This window comes from Lepidochelys kempii, chromosome 3 (genome assembly GCF_965140265.1).
Source record: "Lepidochelys kempii isolate rLepKem1 chromosome 3, rLepKem1.hap2, whole genome shotgun sequence".
In the NCBI taxonomy this organism is placed as follows: domain Eukaryota; kingdom Metazoa; phylum Chordata; order Testudines; family Cheloniidae; genus Lepidochelys; species Lepidochelys kempii.
Genome location: NC_133258.1, coordinates 139,602,843 through 139,627,897, shown reverse-complemented (window position 1 = coordinate 139,627,897; position 25,055 = coordinate 139,602,843). Strand labels below are relative to the sequence as shown.

The window sequence follows — 25,055 nt, the reverse complement described above, 5'->3', positions numbered from 1 at the left end:
TTGAGTTCAATAAAGTTAAACCTGATTGAATTCGGGTTAATACCTTTGGGGTACATTGTATTAGAATGCAAATGTTTATATACAATTGTGAGACCTTATGGAACTTTAGCAAGAAGACCAGATTAATGTGCTCTCTAAAAGGTATATGAGGGAGGTTCAAAGGTCTTTTTGGAACAATGTGTATGAAGTGGATTTCCTAGGAATTATCTTGAGGTAAGGGGAATGTAAATTCTCCCCCTCTGAAGCCAACCTTTTGAAGATACACCCTGGGGAGAGAAACTCATTGTATACCAATTACCGGCTTCTGGGTACTTCTGATCAAAGATCTGTAATCTGTATAAAAGGGTGGACTAAGCTTGTAGTGCATGTGCTTGTTTTGAGCTGAAGCTCTGAGGAACTAATAACCACAAGGACTCAAAAAGGGAGAGATTGAAGGATTTATTCTCAAGAACCCATGTTAGGGTTCGAGTTCCTGGTAAGTTTATTAGCATTGTGTATAGGTTCTTTTATTGTTTTTAAAATATGTTTTCTCTGTCATGCTTTTTACCTTAAGAATAAAAGTTGGCTTGCTTCGAAAGACTTGTGTGGTACTTATATCTTGACTGTCACTCTATCACTCTCTGAAGAGAAAGCAAGCAGGGGTCCTTGGGCAACCTGTCTGTGTTGAGAAATACACAGTGAAGGCAGGGAATACCCTTGTCAGAAGGGACAGATGCGGGTCTCCACTAAGGTTGCCAACCCTCCAGGATTGTCCTGGAGTCTCCAAGAATTAAAGATTAATCTTTAAAGATTATGTCATGTGATGAAACCTCCAGGAATATGTCCAACCAAAATTGGCAGTCTGTACCCACAAGAGACAGCAGCTGTGGAGCTGGAAACCTGAGATTGTGTGCCCTTGCTGGGGCACTGAGGAGAAATACAGGTACAGTTGCCATGAACTGTGACCATAGGTGTCGAGTTGGATTTTTAAAAGTGCCTAATGTCTAACTCTTATTGAAATTGTGCTTTTGAAAATCCTACTATGTGCCAATGTACATCTTTAGGCACTAATACCTTTAGCAATCTGGCCTTATGTTCTACTGTTCTTTAAATTATATGATGCTTCTCAGTTTCTTGTAAAATATGAAAATATTAGTAAAATAAGTGACTGTGGAGGGAGGGACTTAAAATATTTAGAAACTTCTCTATTTTCTTTATAGACGAGCACAAGAACTTAGAATACATTTAAGAAAAGCACAAATGAAGAATAAATACAGTAAACCTTTTCTTTCTGGGAACTAAAAATGAACTAAAGTTTGGGTTTGATTTTAGAATGATTATTTTTCTTCTAGATTTATTGAGGAATTCTCAAAGGTCTTAAGCAATTTTTTTTCCCCAGGCATCCTTCTGCCCTCCCTGGGGCTACATCAGTGCTGAGGCTCCTGTTTCCATGAATTGCTGTAATAGTTTTTCTTGTAGGTGGTCTGATACCACCTGTAACCACAGAGAAAAGTGGCAGATATCTATACGATATAGTACAGCTATACAGTACATTGCTGTCTCATGGGAGAGTCCTGTACTGTGTGGTTTGCTCCTGAGGAGGACTGGAGGTCTTTTTTGCAAGTATAGACAGCTCCAAAAGAATAAGCAGCAAGATTCAGGACTGCCTGTGTTTGTGACCTGTCTTCTCTCTTGACTTAGACCATTTGATTAATAGGTCTTAATGCAAATTATGTTGATGGGAGGAGGAGCTTGAGACTCTATGCCTGATGCTATACTTTCATAGTACACTCACTCAGTTGCTCCCTCCTATGGAGGGAAATCTTCATCTGATAAATTGTGGATTTACAAATCAGAATTTATAAGTCCTTCTGATTACAGGATCTCAAGCTCTGAATGAAACATCAGACAAAAAGTACTGGCCTTCCATAAAACAAAGAACTTCGCTTTCCTCCACTTGTCTTGACCCTGGATAGGGTATCTGACTGAGTCAGAACTTTAATTTCCCTATTAGAATGACACACTCAAGGTTTCCCATAAAGCAGAAGTAGCAAGCAATGACCACAAAGCTGAACTTTGGACCTGTCTGAGGCCCAACAAGAGCTAGGAAAGTAAAAAAAAGAAACTCTTGAGGCTTTTTTAAAAAGTAAGTTTCTAGACCATGTGATGGTGGCTTGGAAACATAAACCAAAGTAAACTGATCAATCAGGTTGAATGCTTACCCACTATGATTTTATACTTTTCCATGATAGCCAAAGTTTTCCTTTGAGAGTGCCTTTTTGTTTGTAGGATTATTTGGGAGGCTGTCAGGTCTCTTCATAACTGAAAGGATGGAAGGAGAATTCATTGTAGACTGCCACTGAGAGTTCAAGGGCAATCACAAGTTCCCCCATAGCTTACTACCGGCAAATGAGCTGGTTCTTTTGCTCAACAGCCAGTGACTTTGGAGGGATAGTGCAGTGGTGTGATGATAGTGTATTCTAGTGGATGAAGCATGGGCCTGCATTCTAATTCTGTTTCTGACACGTGATTCCTCTGTAGCATTAGTCAAGTCATTTAATCTTTCTGTCTTAGTGTGACGTGATTGATAACGCCTACCTGTCTCATAGAAAGACAGAAGATGGGGGAGAGAGGGTTGTTTGTTTGCAAAGTTCACCAAACGACGTGTACAACCTTCCAGTAGTTGACAGTCTAGCAGACTTCCGGAAATTCAACTTATTTGAATAATTGCCCTTTTCAAAACTTTGTAAATTATTTGAAGTTGACTCATAATTTTCTGAAACTTTCAAAATGCAGGCTAAGTCTCTGCTCAAAGATTATTGTTTTCTAAGTTTGAGCAAAAAGTGCTTAATCACATAAGTGTGGGGAAGGTAGGGGAAAAAAGTTTTTTCCATTAGATAAGAATTCAAGTAACATTTTTTGAAACCAGTTTTATAGCCAAAATGGTTGGTTGTATAAAGTTGAAAATTGGCATGAAAATGACCCTCATTGAAAAATGCCTTTGAGTGTTTTATGAAATTCAGTTTTGAATAGACTGAGATGCTAATATCCAAGACTAAGACAATTTAGGAACTTTCCTTGCCTCTTTCTTCATCCTGTAATGCCAGTCATTGGGCTAGATCATATCCTTGCTCCAGGGAGGAGCTCTGTGGTAGGATGGGAGCAGAACTATTACTACTCAGGATGTAGGATTATGTGATATTTTGCCCATGTAGGGCAGGAAAACAAAAAAGGAAAACAAGCTTCTGGAATACGGGAAATGTGCTGAGCAGCTGAACAAAGATGTAGTGTGTGCTCCCCCTTTTCCTGTCTCTGAGTACTAACCCTGCAAGTCCAACTGGACACTTCCCTAGGGCTATAGAGTACCCACTCCTCATGCTGAGGGAGCACTGCTAGCAGCATTTACCTATGGGTCCTCACAGAACCATTGTGTGAAAGGAGAAGAAGATATTCTTTGCATCCTGTCCTCAGCCCAAGTACACCGTCACAGAACAAAGCAGAATTTAACGTTCAACCTGTCAGATCAGTGGTTTCCATAACAGAATAAGCGGAATGATTTCACTGGGACTTCAGGTCCACAAGACCTAGTGTTGAGAGGGAAAGCTATTTTAAACACCAATGTTTGTAGAGTGGTCAAAAGATTCATTGGCATAGTAAACAGATATTGTCTGATAATAGTAGTTTATGTGCAGCAAATTACTACTGTAGTTCTGATTAGGTATGTGTGAGTGAAGCATCATTCAAATTGCATTATCCTACAGGCATTCATGCAATAAAATATTTGTTTTCAGTTTAACTACTTTACAGTTCTCTTTATAATCAAAAGGATTGTTTGAAAATAAAATGAGGAAGATGAAGTAGCTACAGAAAGCAAATAAACTAAAAGAAGAGGTAGCATGACAGTTAACTTTATTTACATATGTAAATCTTGCCATCTACCCACATGACTCAAAAGCAGCAGGAAAAGAAGGGAGAATGAGGAGAGAGAAGGGGATCACATGTATCATGCCTGTCTTGGGTACCAAAGATATACAAAGTGGTTTCAGAATTACTCATGTATGAGATTATCGAGACATAATTAAAGTGTAAAATTAATAAAGCATGTAATTTTAAATTTTAGGCGTGTTCTAAATATAAATGATAGAATCAGGTGGAAGGTTGACTCTTTGCACTAGAACACTGCAAACATATAAAACAAATTTGAAAATGGTTTCTCATTCTCAAGTGTTGGTAAAACACAAATATTAATATATGTGGATTCCTACAGGCTAAATTTACATAACTGGCTTCAATGGGAGTTTGTATGACTGAACCCTGCAAAACTCTTTTTTGGGGGGGGGGTGAAAATGTGCTCTTTTACAGTATTACAGTCCTAATTTTGGACTTCTGTCAGTTTTCTTAGGTATGAAAAACATGTTATGGATTGTAGCCATCTAGTGGTGAATTGGCTTATTTATAGACTTTTAAAAATAGGAAACTTGTTCAGAATTTTGGTAAGCAATGCATCTTGATTTATCTATTGGTACTGGTCAAAGCATTCTCCATTTATAAAAGATCCATAGCAACCTTCTGCAAAACTATGAAAAATATTGCATTTAGAAAAAAAATCTACTTATTTTTTGTGGTGTTTTGTTACTAGTGACATTTTTATAAGAACAGAGAAGTTGTTTAAATAGCTCCCTATTCCTTATGACAAAATAATCCTCTGATATCACAAGAGCCAATTACCATATCAAAGAATTCTAGTGGGGGAAAAAACATAAAAATCCTGTTTTAGAGTTGGAGCCCGTAGTAGTAAAGTTAATTTAAATATTTCTAAATAGAATTTTCCAAATAATATATTTCTGGGCTTTAAAGTATTTATTTCCCAAACCCCACTGAGTTCTTTTCTTAAAATAACTGGAAGCTATCTATAATAGTGATTCCCAAACTGTTGTCCATGACCCACCAATAGTCCATGGAAAAATGACTGGTATCTTTATGCTGACTCTCCTCCTTCTAAATTGCATTAGTAGAAGCTAAAACATAGTTAATATTTTCCTAATTATTTTTCTAAGTAAGCAATTACTTTAGTGGCTGCAAAGATGTTATTCTCTCACCACAGTTAGGGGAAGGTGGTTATGCAAACATCAGTGGGAGAGAAGGTTGTTCAAGAAACAATTTCTTTCAAGATGTGGGTCACATGATGAGATTGAAGAACACTTGCTATATAACATGGTAACTCTTCTGAAAAAGCAGAAAAACTGAACTATTGCTTTAATTAGAATAATAGCACATTGAGGGGACTGGTAGCAAATATAAGTACATGTATTTCTTGTTCTTTAAAATATATTTATAAAAAATTACCAGGCAAATACTTTAAAAAATGTTCTTGTTTTGCTACTGATTTGGCCACTATCTTTGTGCTCTGTTTAATTATTTTGATCTGAAGAATCATTGTTTCATATCTGGTCATTTCAACTAGCATTTCCCCGAATTTTGGGAAAACTAACAGATATCTGCCCTATTTCTAAAAATGTATAATCTATTCTTTACAACAAATTAGTTGATGTCAGATTAGTGTAAAAACATTTTAAAACGAAGGATCTGACTTACTATGCCAGTATTGACACCATCCATACATTAAAATTGAACATTGAATCAGGAAAGCATTGGGTTAATATGTATAATGATTTGTTTCGTTTTCAGGTGTTTGGAGTGGATGACAGCCAGGATTATAATAGGCCTGTTATCAACGAGAACCAGAAAGATTTAGTAAAAGATTGGGCTATAAATTCTGCTACAGTAGTGCTGGAAGAAAAAAGACCACTGAGTACAACTGGATTTCTTGACACAGAGGTAGAATATAATTTTTGATGGTCTTCTTTTTTCTTCCAATAAAAGAGAGAGAGCACTAATAGTTGACCTGTGAGTGTTAAGCAGCTACCAAAGAAGTCTTTGCATACAAAGCATTAATTCAGGTCTCTATAGATTTGATTTTTCTCATCTCTGTTTTATTGTATTGTAGTTTTATCAAAACTTTTTCTGTTAGAGGTAGCTAAATTAAATCTTGAAGGCATTAAGCTTTGCTACCCTCTGCTTGCACTTGTGTGCAGTTATAGGAAATATAGCATGAGCAGTTAAGTGACCCACATAAGAAAGAAAGTATGAGTACTGAAAACAGGCATAGGGAAATACGGATGGACATCTTCTGGGTTGGAGCTCGCAAGTGAGGCCTGGCCTTTGAGAAGGCACTGATGTTAGATGTCTGAAAGGCAGTGTGGTTTTGTCAGTTAGGCAAAGGACGAGAAGTTCTAAACCTGTATATATAAATGTTATATCCATGTGACAGATGTTTGTCATACCTAATACTGGATTCCTGGATGGCATTCAGATACCACATTGCAGGGTGCAGTCTGATAAACTGAATAGACTAGAAATAGAACAGAATCAGTTTGATGCAGGATGATGAACTACATGACTCAAAGAAAGGGCACTACATCTGCCCTTAATTGCCTTGGCAGGACTTATGGTGAAATATGGTCCAGCAAGAGGTCAGTCCAAGTTTATTAAGTTCTTATTAATCAAGACCTTGATGCGTGTCTGTGTGCTTACCAGCTGCTAGTGCAACTAAGTTGTTTTTAGTTGCTAAGAAACTACTATAGCAGAATCTATCTTGTTTGGTGATATGCTAGTTACTGTGAGATCATGATGTTGACATATGTCATATATCTAAAATGTATGCTTGAAGAGTGACTGAGAATATTATTTTCATAATAGTTATGCCATAAGCCAAAATACAGTAGTTGTTAAAGAAGTTATTTTGTCCTGCTCCATTACTTTCAGCTGTAAATCCACTGACTTACTGTATTTTTTCCCTATTTCCTTTTCTTCAGCTTTCAGCTCCCTTGTGTCCTCTCCACCTTCCAATACTATCTAAAGAGGGGGACGAATAACTGCACACATGGCCAGTTGTTGTGTGTGTAATGTTCTCTGTGCTTGAGTTTCTAGGCTGGTGTTAGTTGATTTGCAGATAAAAGGGGATTATACCACAGTTATAATATGTATCTGATTTTAACCAATGCCAAAAGATACAGAATGAAGACTGACACTGTCTCTTAAACTGACTCCATTATGTCTGTTCATTTGATTACCTCACGCTGAATCCTCAGCTGTGACCAGGGAGTGTTGAGCACAGCTGAATAAGGAGCTGCAAAGGAATTGTTTATGGCTGCATACTCTTGGGGCTGTCGGCCATCCCCAGCTTGGTTTAGAGCAGCTTCAGAGCTGCTCCAAACTGTGCCAGTTAATAACTCTCTTCTAGGGGCCATAATGTTGGCCGGGGATCAGTCTCATCCCCTGTAACTCCAAACAGGTTCAAACTCCATCTATGCTGGAGTGGTCAGGAGAGGCTGGCATAGAGTCACCTATGTTGCTAAATGCCAGTTATGGATTCCCTCCTGTACAGGAGTCCTCATCTACCTGGTTAGGGCAGGTTTAAATCCCGTTCATGCTGCTGGAGTTTTAAAGTTTGGGTGTACTTTGGTTTGCAATATCAGATTGTCTCTTGATAGTCAGAATGCTTAGTAGAACTAGTAGGTTTGTAAATGTTTGGTGGAGATGGAGGGCTTTTGGCACAGCTTTATTTATGAGGCTATTCCAAGCCACAAAGGGTGATATCCGAGAAGGTGCAAAGTCACGAGAGGGTAAAGAATGCCAAGAGAATTGTCATAAGAGCATCTTGGATATACTGAATAGAGTCAGAATGAATGCAGGAAGAGATGAAGACAGATGTAGTTGGGGAAGGAGTTAAGGAAGGCTTTGAAAGTAGAAGTAGATTATACTTAAGCAAAAGAAAAACTAGTTCAAATTCAAGCATCTGGAGGATGGGAATATGATCATGGCAGTTTTTGGATGAATTAGAGAGAGGATTTCAGTATTTAAAGAATAAAGTTACCGGAATACATACTAAAACTGTTTTGGTATTAGAGAGGAAAAAAATAAACATATGTTTTGGAGACATAGTTGAAGAGGCAGGATGAGGCAAGGACCAAGACAGGGGTGGGCAAACTTTTTGGCCCGAGGTTCACATGGGGGTTACGAAACTGTATGGAGGGCCAGGTAGGGAAGGCTGTGCCTCCCTAAACAGCCTGGCCCCCGCCCCTAACCACCACCCCCCGGGACCCCACCGCCTATCCAACGCTTCCTGTCCCCTGACTGCCCCAACCCCTATCCACACCCCGGCCCCCTAACAGGCCCCCCCGGGACCCCACCCCCATCCAACCCCACCTGCTCCCTGTCCCCTAACTGCCCCAGGGATCCCCTGCCCTTTATCCAACCCTCCTTCCCTACCCCTTACCATGCTGCTCGGAGTAGCAGGAGCTCGCCGCCCGAACGAACGGAGCCAGCTGCGCTGCCCACGTAGCAGTGTAGCTGCAGGGGAGGGGCCAGGAGCTCAGGGGCTGAGCAGGACAGTCCCGTGGGCCGTAGTTTGCCCACCTCTGGACCAGGATATGAGAGTAGAATAAAAAGGAGAAGAGGGGAGGCGGGCTGGAAATAACACGTTGCAAATCTGGGTGATTGAAAGGATGAAAGTGGTGTCAGTAGCCATGCAGATGGCGAAGAAAGATTTTTAGGTGGAAAGATAATTTTGGTTTTAGATGTGTTAAGTTTGAAGTGCCTGTGATACATCAACAAGAAAATATACATCCAAATGAAGGTGTGGAATTAGTACCTTTTACTGAGGAGATTAGCAACCTTGTTTTCCATGGCAATGATTAAATATTCTGAGATTGGCTGAAATTGAGGGAGTGAATGGAACAAAATAAAACAGAATGGAGTGAGTGAAAGACTTGGATTGATTATATATAGTTTTTCTTAACTTAAAGCTATTGCATCTTAGTTCGTAATTATTGAATAAATAATGAACTGCTCATCCTCCGATTCCAACCATTCAATAAAAATATTTTAAAACACTCGTATTTTCTATATTAAACAGCAGCCACTTGCCACCAGAGGTCAGCATGATTTAAGGAAAAAAGCTAATGAAATTAGTTAAAACATTTAAGAGCGTAATTGTTTGGGAAATTAACAAGGTAAATTTTTTTATGAATTTGATTAATGTGAATACTTAACCAGTTTGAGATTAGGATTTATCTCTTTCACCCACACTTCGCACGTAATTTTCAGCAGATTACTTCAGACTAACCACAGTTTTGTAATATTTTACTTTGATACTAACATCATAAAATTTGTCTCTGCTCTTTTACTTCATGTTTTTCTTTTACTTTTTGCAAAAAATGGAAGCAGTCTTGTTAAAATTTTGGTACTCTACTTTCACGTTCACATGCACCAGTTTGTTGATATCATGGTCTTGCGCTGCTCTGAATCCCTATGTTCACTTTTTCTGCTCGCATAAAGTAATAGTATACAGCTAGTAAATATTCTGAGGTGTGAGTAAATATATTCTGTATGACTACTTAGCATATTGCATCCGTATTAGGTAGAACAAATGAATCACCATGTTTCGTACAAGTTTTATTTTTATCATTTATACTTGCTTTGCATTAACTCCTTGACCCTTCAAAACAAACCATTTGGATGTCAGTAAATTCTCTGATCCATTCCTATAGCCAAAGCACTCAGCCTGGAATCTCTGGTAGTTACCTTTTTTCCCTTTTGGTGAAAAGAACTGCTCTGGCATGATTTAAGATGTTCTACGTTATGTACTGAAGGAGTTTTTCAGTCCTGTCCTTTAAACCTGAAGCATGTCCGTAGCAACCCTTTGGTGTATAGTCCATAAATCTTACCTGAAGATATGCTGCTCTCTATGGAGTTTGGAGCTAAAAGTCACAGTAAGGGGTTATTTGATGCTCCAGTTCATTGGGGATGGAGGTAAAAGGAGTGAATAAGGGAAAGTTGGGTCAACATGAATAGCTTGAGCGATCAAAGTCTCAAATTTAAATCTGAAACTGTCTGAAAGACTAGTGTGGATTTGGAAACTCCTTATGCAATATAAGATGATGCTCAGAGAATATCTTGGTGATTTGGAAGTCTGAGAGGCTGTTGGTATGACTTCTTATAGGAATAACTATAGGTTAGGATTGGTAACTTTAGTTTTTTGATATATGTGTGCGTCGTAAGTCTTGTCCTATTGGATGTTTTCTACCATGGTAATGTATGTTAGACTTAAAAATAAAGCAATTTTGTAACTTTGACTTTTGGTAAGCTTTAAGAAGGAGGTGAAGCTGCCTAATGTGATGCCTTCACAACACAATACTGTAGCAGAGGTTTGGCAACATAACCTGTAGCCCTGAATACTACATAAAAGTAGGGGTTATATTTTGGCAGCATACCTAATTTAATTGTCTTCTGCAAGTAAAATATAAAGCTCCCTTGTTACAATTAATTTTGGGGTCTGTGAAAACTGACCATAATATCCTATTCCACAAACTGATAGAGTTCAGACTTCAGATAAAGGTGATTAAGTTCCTGGGTTTATGGAGAGTAAAAGCTGAGCTACACAGATTTCCCTTTAGCATATGGTTCACAGGTGGTTAATTGGACTCTACACCATATTTTGGCAGGAGTTCGTGTTGTAATAAAAATGATACTGTTTGTTAATGGGAACAGGAGAAAATGAAGTAAATAAAGTTTAGGGTAAACCAAAGAGGAAGATGAATCTTTAGATGTTAACAAAAGTCTCTTCAATTAGTCTTTAAATACTGCAAGTTCTTTATATAATTCTTATATACAATATATGAACTATTGTAGAAAGGGCTGTCATTCTTCTTGCCAACATTTTCTTCTCCATTGTGGCCAGTAATACACACAATTAAAGGAAATGAAAAATTGCCTTAATTTTCTATAGGTAGAACTGAAACTCATAACACTTGATTTTGAAAAGTGAATTCAGATTGCTGAAGTTTGTCTAATGGCAAAGATCCGGCTGATGGGTTCCTCCTGCATTTCACATTCCTAAAATAGTGTTGGAAGCTAGATTCATAACATTCTTTGCACTCTTTTGTGTTAGTGATGTCACCGTAGGGGCAATTCAGTACCCTGAATTCAAATCTTGACAATTGAACGAGAGAATGATTCAGTTGTTTTGTTCTTTAAAATGTATTATTTCTATGTGTGAAGTCTAACCATGTAAATGATTTGGGGTTTTAAACATTTGAAGAAGAATTGAGTGGATGGGCTGACTCAGAATTGTTAATAGAATATAGAATCTTTCACTTTAGACACTCAATAAAATAGTTTGCTGATATTTCCTAATGTCTCAGGACTGTCAGATGATTTAGATGAAATATGTAGGAATCTTAGTCCAGTTCCTAGTGGGAAAATGACCATCACAATAGACCCTAACTGACACTCTGATTGGAAGTGCCAAGAATTCAGTGGACAATGGAGATTCAGCTAAATTCTCAAGAGTGCAGGTAGCTCATCCAGATTCTTCATGAGGTATATTTGTGGGTGTCTCAGTTCCTCTACCTTAATCTATGATTACCACTGTTGTCTAGCTGGAGTTACCCATCTTCACTGGAGTTGTAAATTGTCAGTAAAATTGTTCTTTTAGACTCTTAAAGATGAATTCCCTGCACACAATTCCCTCTCCTCCTCCCCTTTTATCCATCCTATTAGTCTTCATTAACTTCAGTAGAGCCTTTGGAGATATGATTTTTGTTTGTTTATGTGAATGAGTGAGATGCACAGACAGTGATGCTGTGGTATGTTAGATGAAATAGCAGTATTATAGTTGCATATTTAGAGACCTTTTCCAGAATAATCTTAAATTATACAACAGTAAAATTAAATTGAGTCCTGTAATTCAACACATAGACATAAGGACATGTCCTGTATAGAAGCCTAATATTAAAAGTCTAAACTTTGATTAAAAAGGAGAGCTAAGTAAATAGAAATCAAAGCTATTCAAGCATAGTTTCTCTCAGGATACTATCTTTTATGACCCTGTTCTTTCCAGATCATTGATTCCTTACATTGACAACAGTGATACCTCTAAGACAATCCTGGTTATCTTGTAAACCCAATCGTTTAATTTTTATCCAAACTAAAAAATATCCTCAGCTTTCTTTGTTTTTGCTACAAAAATGCAATTATCTTTTGATTCATACATGAAGCTATATTATTAGACTTTAATGATACACTTTATTTATAATTTACAGAGCCAGATACCTTTTCCAGTCACTTCACATTTTCATGTTGAAACACAGTTCCAGACACCTTTATCTTCAGACAGTTATGTTTACATATGCTACTAATACCCTCTATTTTTTGAAGCCCTCCAACTTATCTGGCTTCTACAATCCTTAAACTAGTCTTCCAGTCAGGATCAATTTAATAGCTTCCCTTTTACTCTGGAGAAAATATCTGCCTTGCCCCTTCGTGGTTTTTTTTTTTTTCCCCTGGAAAAAATATAATTTTTGAGTGGTTAAAGCCTTCTGCTAGCTCTACCTTTTTCAACAACTTCCTCTAAGTTCAGGAATGAAATAATCTCATTTCACCTAGGCATATATTCTTCCCATAGTATATATTGTTTGAATGTTCATCACAGTAGAAAAATGTTGGGAACCACTGCCCAACCTGTAGTTGTTCTGCATCTGTCTAGAGCAATAAAGGATTTAAGACTGTCAATCCAGTATTAACATTAGGATTCTCCAAAATAAATTGAAATGAGTTCCTTTAATATTTGCACTTTCTATGAAAATAATTAAGATTTCAGACACATCTGAGTTTTGATAATATAACAGTTTATCAACTTTATATCACATATTTTTAAGCAAAATCTGCTGTTTCTTGTCCTATTCCTTTTTTTCTCAGGAAGGCTCTGCTGCATCTGGAAGTAAACGTTGGGTGTCTCAGTGGGCTAGTTTGGCTGCTAATCATACACAACATGACCAAGATGACCTAAGGTTGGAGTCCTCTGCACCTGCTCCTCTAGAAAATGGTAGGATAAGTTGTTGTCATCTTAATTTCTGTAGCAAAGACTATATGGAAGCGAAGGACTTAGTTACACAACTAGACAAATAGTTTAGTTATCACCAGTACAATAGATTCATCATTAGTTACATTTCTGTTAAGACTTTAAAAACAACCAAAAAAAAGCCCCTCGTAATTATATTTTAGTGTGATATTGAATTAGTCTTTATATTAGGGCTGTCAATTAATCACAGTTTTAATCACGCTGTTAAACAATAGAATACCAATTGAAATTTATTAACTATTTTTGGATGTTTTTCTACCTTTTTGAATATAACGATTTAAACTACAATATAAATTTAAATATAAAGTGTACAGTGCTCACTTTATATTATTTTTATTACACTGTATGTGCATTGTAAAAATGATAAAATAAATCGTATTTTTCAATACACCTCATACGAGTACCTTAATGCAATCTCTTTATCGTGAAAATGCAACTTACAAATGTCAGTTATTTTTTTTGTTACATAACTTCACTCAAAAACAAAACAATGTAAAACTTTAGAGCCTACAAATCCACTCAGTCCTACTTCTTATTCAGCCAATCGCTAAGAAAAACAAGTTTGTTTACATTTATGGGAAATAATGCTACCTATGTCTTATTTCAAATGTCACCAGAACAGGCATTCGCATGGCACTTTTGTAGCGAACATTGCAAGGTATTTACATGCCAGATATGCTAAACATTCGTATGCCCCTTCATGCTCCGGCCACCATTCCAGAGGATATGCTTCCATACTGATGATGCTTGTTAAAAAATAATGTGTTAATTAAATTTTGACTGAACTCTTTGGAGGAGAATAGTATGTCTCCTGCTCTGTGTTACCAGCATTCTGCCATGCATTTTGTATTCTAGCAGTCTGGGATGGTGACCTAGCACATGTTGTTCATTTTAAGAACACTTTCACTGCAGATTTGGCAAAACGCAAAGAAGGTACCCAAGTGAGATTTCTAAAGATAGCTACAGTACTCAAACCAAGGTTTAAGAATCTGAGGTGCCTTCTAAAATCTGAGAGGGATAAGGTGTGGAGCATGCTTTCAGAAGTCTTAAAAGAGCAACACTCCGATGCGGAAACTACAGAACCCGACCCACCAAAAAAGAAAATCAACCTTCTGCTCGTGGCATCTGACTCAGATGATGAAAATGAACATGCGTCAGTCCACACTGTTTTGGATTATCAAGCAGAACCCATCATCAGCATGGACGCATGTCCTCTGGAATGGAGGTTGAAGCATGAAGGGACATACGAATCTTTAGCACATCTGGCATTAAATATCTTGCAACGCCGGCTACAACAGTGCCATGCAAACACCCATTCTCACTTTCAGATGACATTGTAAACAAGAAGTGGGCAGCATTGTCTCCTGCAAATGTAAACAAACTTGCTTGTCTGAGTGACTGGCTGAACAAGAAATAGGACTGAGTGCACTTGTAAGCTCTCCACTTTTACATTGTTTTATTTTTAATGCAATTATTTTTTGTACATATTTCTACATTTGTATGTTCCACTTTCAGTATTTGTAATCAAAAATAAATATAAACTGAGCACTGTAGTCTTTGTGTTCTGAGTTGTAATCAAAATCAATATATTTGAAAATGTAGAAAATAGATGGTATTCTATTATTGTTTAACAATGCAATTAATCGCAATTCATTTTTTTAATCTCTTAACAGCCCTACTTTATATTAATGATAAAATAGGCCGAACACTATAAAAAGAGTTTATTGGTACCGATATTGGGAAAATACAAAAGGAGATATTCATTTAAGCTTCCATTTGGATACGCTTGTCAAATCTTTTTATTAGTACAGTATATATCCCTTCCCATTGAGCTTTAGTGGACTGAACAGTAAACAATCAATCTGAAACTTCAACTGTACAATCCAGCTAAACATTCTAAGCATAATTTGATGTTGCTATCATCAGAATCCCTATGCAGTTGCCAAACCACATTATCCTGTCACTTCTGAGTGGCAAGTGTTCAGGCTCCCTCCTTCTTTTATTAACAACTTTGCCAGACGACTTGTTTATTTGAATATGCTGTTCCTTATGTTGTGCATTAAAATGTATATCTGACTGTGAAGGAGGTGATCCCTTTGTTTACTTTCTCTTCTTTTCATCTTTATTTGTAAAAGTTCAATGCAGAACACAGGGTTGATTATTTAAACACAGATACTTGAAAACCAAAGGTTCTAAGTGCAAGGTTTATAAGGTTATAAATGTAAAATTCTGCCCAGGTTTCTTTTTGTTCTTTGTTTTATGGTGCTAGCACAATTGAGGCTTCATCCGTGACTAGAGCTCTTAAACGCTGTGATGATAATGATGTATTTAAATTCTTACGGTAAATATTACATATTTATATATGCATTACTGGAAAATGGACTGGAAATCACAAGACGATATAGTCTCCCTGAGTTTTCCAACTATTGAAATGAGCATACTGTTAATTGACTAGGAACTCATTAGCTACTACTCCAGTGCTTTAGCTGTGTTGCTGTCCTGCAATCCAGGCATATCTTTTTTTCTTTTTTTTGGTCGTTCATGACAACTTCGTTGCTAGTGACACAGAAATGAATGTAATATCAAAATTCCACCCTAAAGCAATGCTGCTTTCCCAAAGGCACAGTATTCTCCTGCAATCATGGTGGCTGCAATGCAAGGATAATATCTTGGAGGAATTTTCTGCTGGGTTAATTTAGGAGTTGGTGTGCATGACTTCATTATGAAAAATGTCTGACTTCTTTGGTCTCAGATAACTACAGAAAGATATTAAAAATAGAAGTATTTAGCACCTGGTATTCCACAACACACACTACCAGCAACTAGCACATTTGCAAAGGGTAGTGTCCAGAGAGCTGTTACTGGAAATGCTGAGTTAAATGAATATTTCTCTCTACTTTTACTGTAGTTAATATTTATTGTAGAAATGTCTAAATATATATTCTTCTTTGAGTGCTGCTCCCTATGAGTCCAGAAATTTTTCAGCATTCATTGACCCACGTATGCACAGTGGCTTCCCTCATACTCAAAGAGTAGAAGAGGCAGTAGAAGAGGATCGATGCCTCTCCAGTTCCTTCTTGCCGCCCCATGGCCTGAGTCAGAATCATGTCTTCCTTCACTCCATGCATTACCTGTAAAGTAAACTCATTGTAAATAGGTTTAAATTTTAGCTTAGTAGTTATAGTTAGTATACCATTCGGAGGAAATCCTCCCCAGTCCCAAAACTATGGACCTGCAGAAATGTTGGAGATTTTTTCCCTGCTGTGGTACCCACAGGGATGGCTCAAACACCTTCTGTCACCACATTGCACGCTGGTAAAAGAGAGCGGAGCTGCCCCCGATGCACCTCAGTTCCTTCTTACCCCCAGTGACAGTTGTCAGAACAATCCAGACTTGTTAATTCAAGTGCTTTCCTCTCTCCTTTCTCTATAAAGATCCTATTTGTTGTAGATTAGTGGTTTCTTAGTTATAGTTAGTTTAGACAATTTTAGTGCTAGATTTCCATTTTTGGGATTTTTTTTTTTACCACTTTTTATCTTTTGGTACCAATATCAGTACCAGAACAATGCCTCATTCAGTGGGATTTAAGTCCTCCTGGACCTGTGCAAAGTCCATACTGGTCAGCAATCCACATCTGGCCTGCTTAAAATGTTTGGGGGAATCCCATGTTAGTAACAAATGTTACATTTGCAAAGATTCAAGCCCTGCTCAAAAAAAAACAGGGTGGGGAGGCTTGTGTGCTTGCCTAAGGACGCAGCACTTTGACTCCTGTTGGAATTATCACATGGAGAAATTGCCCCAAGTTTATCAACATCGATACAGGGCGCTTCATTGGAGATGCTGTCTGGTCCTTAGGATCATTCCCTCGTACTGAAGAAAAGGCTTAGGCCTTTCTCAAGTTCAGTTCCTTGCTCAACTGAGTCAGTCCTGAAGCCAGACAGAGGCAGACACTCGAAGTGTTCAGGGGAGAGACCCTGCTTGAACGCTTTGTCTCCCGAAAGGATTGTCACCTCCAGAGTCTGTGCCAGGTCTGTCAAGGTCATCCCCTGAAAACTCTCAGCTAGGAACAATTACCTGGCTAAGTGGAAGCACTTCAGCAGAAGTGGGCACCCCGGACTATCTTCTAGATCTAAAACAGAGTTTGACTATTAGATGTACAAGGATGTATATGACAGTTATTTCAGCCTTCCACATCTTGATGGGTAATAGATCCCTTTTCTCAACCCATTGTCACCTGATTCCTGAAGGGCTTGGTCAGATTATAGCCACATATACGAGACCCCATCCCTCAAGATCTGAATTTAGTCCTAACAAAATTGATAGGGCCTCCCTTCAAGCCCCTTGCCACTTTCCTTAAAGGTAGCATTTTTGGTGACTATTACCTCAGGCAGAAGGGTGGGCAAGTTGAGAGCTTTGGTACAGGTTTTTATAAGGATAAAGTTTATATCCACCATCGCCCAAAATTTCGCATGAAAGTAGTCTTTAATTTCCATGTTAACCCAGAAATTTATTTGCCCACATTCTTTCCAAAACCCCATGTGCATAGGGATGAGGAAAAGCTTCACATGGCTGTGAGAAGGGTTTTAGCTTTCTACCTGGAGTGGGCTAAATCTTATTAGATCTTCTGTTCAGTGGTTTGTTACAGACAGACATAAGGGCCAACCAGATTCCACTTGGAGAATCTCAACCCAGATCTCTTAGTGCATTCGTTTATGCTAGCAACTGGCTAATACAATCCCGCCAGCTAGAGTGTTGACACATTCTACTCGAGTGCAGGCAGCTTTTGCAGCTTTCTTGGTGCAAGTGCTGATCACAGACATTTGTAAAGCAGCAACCTATTCATCACTCCACATTTTTGCTTCTCGTAGTGGCATTCTCTGTCAGTCCAGTTTCAGATGGATCATCTTACAATCACTCTTCAGGTAGGCTCTGAACGCACCTCCATGTATGTTTGCTTGTGAGTCACTTAGAGTGGAATGGACATGTGCAATCACTCAGAGAAGAAAGAAGGGTTACCTACCTTTCTATAACTGTTCTTAGAGATGTGTTGCACATGTGCATTCAATGACTCACCCACCTTCCCCTCTCTGTCAGAGTCTGTCCGGAACAAAGGAACTGAGGGAGGATTAGGGCAGCTCTGCTTTTATAGCAGCACACAGTGGTGCATAGCAACAGGGAACCACCCCAGTAGCTACCACTGAGGGGAAAAAATCTTTGAAATTTGTGCATCGGGCATGTGCACACCTAAATTGGAATGGACATGTGCAGCACATCTCAAAGCACAACAGTTATGGAAAGGTAAGTAACTGTTCTTTTCACCCCAATAATCTTTATGGTAGGCTGTTACTGTTCCAGGGTGAGCTGTACTTTTGATCTCTCACTCAGTTTCTCCATGCACATTTTTTCAAAGTGACAGGTCTGCACCCCCCGTACTTCTCTCAGGATGGAATCCTTTTAGACTGGGTCCCCAGGTCATGGCACCCCTGTTAAAAACTGCATGCTCAGAAGGTCCAAATCGATTTTGGCCCCTCCATCCAGGAGCCTGAGACCAATATGAAAGGGCATTGACAGAGAACAGCTTGTTCCAAACAGAGTACTACTTATTTATCCACAGGAAAACAACAGAGGAAGCAATAATAGCAATGAAACAGCAAAACACCTATATGCATATTATCTTAACTAAACCTTTTCCTTACCTTGCAAGTTTAGGTAGTGCCCCCCCCTCACGCCCTTGGCCAGGGAGGCCACTTGTCCAGTATTGAGAGGTTTGTCCCCTGTCCAGTACAGGGACAAAATTGGATGGGGGATGCCATTTTTAAGAGCATGCTGCTCCACCCACCTCACCTGGCATGGGGTGGTCCTAAAAATAGTGGGACCTCCGCCCCCCACCCCCCGTCCAGCGTGATTTTGCATGCTCTGTGTGTGCAAGGTCATGCCAGCGGATGCAGGCCCATGCTGTTCCCAGAAGTACTGGAATATCTGCTATTCCAGAAATGTGTGAGTGTCCACCTTATCCTTGTTCAAGGCATTGCCCCTCCCCCCACCCCCGCAGCATTGGGGCTGAACAAGGTAGACTATGGTCTTGCAGCCTCTACCTTTGTCTGATCCTTCAGTTAGTATCTCTTCCCAATCACAGACAGTCTTTTATCCATTTCAAAGTCCCTCTGTCCTGGGACACCTGAACCTGGTCAATCTTCCCGACTGGGATGGAGGCAGACTTCAGTAGTGGATTCATTATATTGTTCATTTGAGAGCAAGCAATTGGGACTTTCTACAGCCATTGTCTTTGGGTGCCTGCAGACCAAAACTAAGATTGATTTAACCCTGTGTTAACTTTTAGCGAGCAACACCTTTCTGTCTTGGTATTTTGCAAGACCACGCTCTTCTTTTCCTCCTATGTGGCATTGTCTACCCTGGACAAATGTGTTGTATTAGAAATAGTATTAAATAGCACAACATTAAATAGGATTTTGCCCACAGAGTGGACAAGGACATTTAAAAACATGTTAGTTGGTCATGGGAGGATCTCCAGTAATGGAGTCTTACATAAGTGAGGTGCTGATGGTTCTTATTCTCAGGGAGGCAGGGAAAGATGTTTAATGGTGGACTAAACAGTGTCTGAAACAAGACTTTGAGTACTCTGGGGTTTCATAGAAAAAATATTTTTTCTATGTGGTTCCAGGCTGCAAGGCCAAATGACACAAAGCCCTCAAAGTACGTATTCCAGCCAGCAATTGAGTCACAGAGGATCTCTTTATCACACAAAGCTGAGGGAAAAGGAGCTGGGGCAGATTCAGTCTTATCAGCTTGATGAGGCCACTACAGACAGAGACATTGATGGCTTCTTTTTGCATTAAGTGAAGTCAGCAAAAGTATCAAAATAGGGCAATATTAGTGAGCTGTTGAACTTCCGTGTTTGACATGCTCACTTTTTATGCCTAAAAGCAGTGGAAATAAATGGATTTCTGACCATCTTCTGCAGAGCAATTTTGCACAGCGTGTAGGATTCGAGGGAGTGGAAACCCGAGAACGCCCACACAATTAAAGTACTGGAGTGGTAGGTCCCATCTTTCCTGTCATTATTCTCAGACTTACAGGGGTAAATCTTTTTTGTTTTTCTTACAATTTTTTCTCTTTAGTTTTAAAAACATGAGCTACCAGCTTTGTGATCCTGCCTGAACCTAAAGACTGTAGCAGACTTCATGAGAGACACCGTTTAAGCTTAAGTAATTTGGAGTTTGCTAACGGCCTTTGAACTTACTAGGTTCAAGAAGTATCAGGTTGTTTCAGCAATGCAGCTTTACAATTAATGATTGCCCTGAGAAAAGCAGATTTTCTGTGCATTTACAACAGCCACAATATCATAACTTCTGTAGTTGTTCGCAGTATTGTAGCCGTCATCATGATATCGGAGAGAGAGGCTTACACAGAGTTTGACAGCTTGTCCCTTTCACCAACAGAAGTTGGTCCACCTTCTCTCTCTAACAACTCCTATAGTCTGTTAAGAATCTGGGTCCTGCGGGGTGCCAGTAACATAAACAAAAGTCCTTAAATGTTTCATAGAATTAGAAATGTAAAGATGGAAAAGACCTGTTAGATCACCTAGACCGGGGTGGGCAAACTTTTTGGCCCAAGAGCCACATCTGGTTGGGGAAATCGTATGCAGGGCCATGAATGTAGGGCTGGGGCAGGGGGTTGGGATGCAGGAGGGAGTGTGGGGTATGGGGGGGGTTGTGGTGTGCAGGAAGGGGTTCAGGGCAAGGGGCTGGGGTGCAGGAAGGGGCTCTGGGCAGGGGCTTGGGGTGCAGGAGGGGTGTGGCAGGGGGATCAGGGCAGGGAGTTGGGGTGTGGGGGGGTGTGGAGTGTGGGAGGGGGCTCAGAGTAGGGGATTGGGGTGCAGGAGGGGTGTGGCAGGGGTTTCAAAGCAGGGGCTTAGGGGGCTCAGGGCAGGGGGTTGGGGTGCAGGAGAGGTTCGGGGTGCAGGCTCCAGCTCAGCGCCACTTACCTCAAGTGGCTCTGGGGTGGCAACGGCACGCAGTGGGGCTAAGGCAGGCTCCCTACCTGCCCTGGACCCGCGCCACTTCTGGAAGTGGCCAGCATGTCCAGCAGTGGCTCCTGAGGGTGGGGTGGGGCAGGCGGCTCTGCCGCACACTGCCCTTGCCAGTGGGTACTACCCCTGAAGCTCCCATTGGCCGCGGTTCCCAGCTGATGGGAGCTGTGGGGGGTGGCCCTTGGAGGCAAGGGCAGCACACGGAGCCCTCTACTCTCCCCCTCCCCCAGGGGCTGCAGAGATGTGGTGCCGGCCACTTCCGGGAGCAGCGTGGGACCAGGGCAGGCAGGGAGCCTGCCTTAGCCCCACTGTGCCACAGGGCTGGCAATCCCGCGAGCTGGATTGAAAGCCCTGACTGGCTGGATCTGACGCGCAGGCCATAGTTTGCCCGTCCCTGATCTAGATGCAGTGGATCTCCAGCTTTTTCATTCTGCAGACCACTTAGAATCCTAGAATCATAGAATATCAGGGTTGGAAGGGACCTCAGGAGGTCATCTAGTCCCACCCCCTGCTCAAAGCAGGACCAATCCCCAACTAAATCATCCCAGCCAGGGTTTTGTCAAGCCTGACTGTCTCCCATAGACCTACCTTCTTTCCCATCACCCAAATTCTACTCTGCTTGAATTTCAAATTGTTTAGTTGTGTATACAGCCAGGAAAGACTGAGGGCTACTGGTGGCCCATACTCAACAGTTTGAGAGCCAATTTTCTGGTCTTAGATTTTCAACCTTGCGGTCATGAATGCAAGGTGGTTCACAAGTGGGTGACTGTTCGGTCACAGCCAAAATTTGCCAGTTGTGGGAGGAAAATAAGCCTATTTGTTAGCAAGCAGATACCAGGACCAAGAGAGAAGAAGATTTCTCTCTCTCTTCATATTCCTGCCTTCCTCCCACTGTAGTTTTTCATCTCCTTTTCCCAACCATGCAACACACCAAGTTCCAGGGAAGATGCTGCTTAAAGGTAACATGTAGCTCTGTGCATTTGGTTGTTAGGGGATCCCTGTACGAAACCACAGCTGACACACACAAGAATTCCATTACTTTGACAGATGTTCATTTCATATCAGTGCTTTGATGTGTGCTACAAAGGCTTGTCACAGAGTGAAATATTCCCTTGTTTGTATCAGAACCTTCATGAACCATACTGTAGCATAAAAGTATTTTTATTAATAGGTATTTTTCTCCAGTATCTTAAAATGTCTGTTATGTGATTAATAGATTATGTAAAATAGTCAATTACTTTCACCAATCTACTGTGTCCTGGTTTAGGAGGACTTTTAAATGTCACTTGACAAAAGACAAAGTTCCAGTTCTCTGTGCAATAGAAATACTGTATTTTCTTAATTACTTCTGTGTAGCCTTAAGAATGCATGTTTCCATTGGCAGATTTAGTCACTCATTTCCAAGAGGTTTTTTCATTCTGTTTTTAGATACTGACATCAGTGAATCTGGTATTTCAGTTAGAAGTACTAGCTCAGCCACTTCTGTGACTAGCCAAGGCGAGCGAAAGAGGAGAACACTTCCACAGCTTCCAAAAGAGGAAAAAGCCACTGAAAGTTCAAGAGCAAAGGTTACACCACATCAGAGATCGGAGATAGGTGAAAAACAAGACACAGAACTTCAAGAGAAAGAAACTCCAACTCATGCATCCCAAAAAGAAATGCCACAAGATGCAGGTAGTAGGAGCATGGCTAAGGCAAACAGGACAATGAATGGCCTTTCTCCTAAACCTGGTGGAGACGACAAATTGTCTTCTCACCCCATTAGCTGCTCTTCTTCCAGTAAAGAGAAAAGTGAAATTGTCAGGGAAACTTCAGTTGTAAAGCAAGCTTTAGCTAAAATTCAACAGCAAGAACAAAAGGAGCAGGCACATAGGACTTCAACTAAAGTGTCTTCAGCTAAACTTATTGCCAGTAAAGTTGAGAAGGGTAGAGAGGAGACTCCTACTCCACATAAAATGTTGGATAATCATCAAGAAAAAGCCCCAGGACATTCTACAAGTAAAGCAGAAATGAAGATTGTACAAAGTGAAGGAAAAAGAAAAAAAACAGAGGAAATTATAAAAGGCCAAACTCCAAAAGGATTAGGAGGAGAGAAGAAAGAATCTTCAAAACCGTTAGTGAGACAAGGCAGCTTTACTATAGATAAACCTAGCACAAATATACCTATAGAACTTATTCCTCATATTAATAAACAAACTGGATCTACTCCCCCTTCTTTTGCTTTTACCTCCACAAACAGAATACGTGAGAGAAGTGATTCTGTGGACACTGATTCTAGCCTGGATACAACACTTATTTTAAAAGACACAGAAGCAGTAATGGCATTCCTTGAAGCTAAATTACGAGAAGAAAACAAAACAGATGAAGGACCTGAAACTCCTAGCTATAACAGAGATAATTCCATATCACCCGAGTCAGATGTAGACACCGCTAGCACAATCAGTCTGGTTACTGGTGACACTGAAAGAAAAACCACTCAAAAGCGAAAGAGCTTTACTACCCTCTATAAAGATAGATGTTCCACTAGTTCTCCTTCCAAGGATGTTTTAAAATCTTCCTCTGCAACAAATGCTAGAGAAAAGATAGAAAAGAAAACTAAAAGCCGATCTTCAGATGCTGGTTCAAGAGCAGAGGGTCGTAAATATGTACAACCCAGTGGAAGAATGAGGCAACCTTCAGTAGATTTAACAGATGATGACCAAACATCTAGTGTACCTCATTCTGCCATATCTGATATCTTGTCATCTGACCAGGAAACTTACTCTGGCAAATCACATGGAAGGGGTCATTTTACCTCTGCAGATGAACTCTTACATTCCAAAATGGAAGGCAGTAAGTCAGCTAAATCAAAGACCTCTCCTGTTACAACTGGGCAATCCAGTAAATCAACCACTCTTCCAAGGCCTCGTCCCACAAGGACTTCTCTCTTGCGCAGAGCACGACTTGGTGAAGCCTCGGATAGCGAACTTGCTGATGCAGATAAAGCTTCAGTGGCTTCTGAAGTGTCCACTACAAGTTCTACATCAAAGCCTCCATCAGGAAGGAGAAATATCTCCAGAATTGACTTACTTGCCCAACCACGCAGAACCAGGCTCGGTTCTTTATCAGCACGTAGTGACTCTGAAGCCACAATAACTAGAAGCACTGTCTCATCTCGTACTACAGAAGCTATCATTAGAAGTGGTGGAAGATTAACACCATCAGCAGACAGTAGTAAAGTTTCTGCTAGAACTAGAGCTAATAGCATTTCTCGACTTTCTGATTCTAAATCCAAATCATTGACCTCCGCCCATAATTCTCCATCAGGTATGTGAGACTATTTGGATTTAGTCTTTTTCAGTACTTGATATTTTGTTTATTTTCTTGGGCTTTTCTCTTTTTATAAGTGTTAAACTAATGGTGCTTTATTATGAAGCATTAGCTCAAACTTTAGTTGAAGGAGTCCTCCTCTTTTGAGAAAGAAGCTCCATTAGTTATCGTTGCAGATATTTTTTAATTTAATACAGAGGACAAGAGATTTTAATTCCTTAGCCATTTGGTTTATAATTTTTACTGGAAACTTCTAACCAACTATAGTATCTGAGGTTCTCAAATGCTACAGTGATTGACGTAGTACAAAAATGTAGATAAACTAGGAGCCTCTTTTGCTTGGGTCAGAATCTAAAAGTTTAGAAGGTCAGCAGCACTGTTCAATGAGGTAAAAACTAGGAAATGTGTTTGAAAGTTTGTAAGTATGCAAAACTATGTGTGCAGTCTGAGGAAGGCATGGAGCATCAACAAGATAAATGTAAGGTAATTTAAGATTTGCTTCTAAAAGTACAAAAGTGTAATTTAATTACAAAAAAATACAAAGTAAGAAGTAACTAATAGAAATATACTTCTAAACACAAAAATACTGAATGAAATATTCCAACACTAAACGGCTTGTGTGTTATCCCAAATCTATTTTACTCTCAAGGGCTTCAGGCCTGTCCTAGAACAATTTCTGATACTTATTGCTATGTGAAAAGAGGATCTGTATTTACAGGGGCCAGATCTCTTCTT

General features: G+C 39.7%; 1 protein-coding gene across 10 annotated transcripts in view; it reads left to right on the top strand.

Annotated features, from left to right (window-relative positions):
- The window catches only part of CEP170 (centrosomal protein 170), a 181,855-nt gene that overhangs the window by 112,376 nt on the left and 44,424 nt on the right, over positions 1–25,055 (top strand). For 9 of the 10 annotated variants that reach the window (XM_073338241.1, XM_073338248.1, XM_073338240.1 and 6 more), the window contains 3 exons: positions 5,668–5,817; positions 12,799–12,925; positions 22,440–24,317. In XM_073338241.1, coding sequence (XP_073194342.1) covers positions 5,668–5,817; positions 12,799–12,925; positions 22,440–24,317 — 2,155 coding nt within the window. The remainder of the gene's footprint in view (positions 1–5,667; positions 5,818–12,798; positions 12,926–22,439; positions 24,318–25,055) is intronic. The other variant, XM_073338246.1, reaches the window with a different exon arrangement.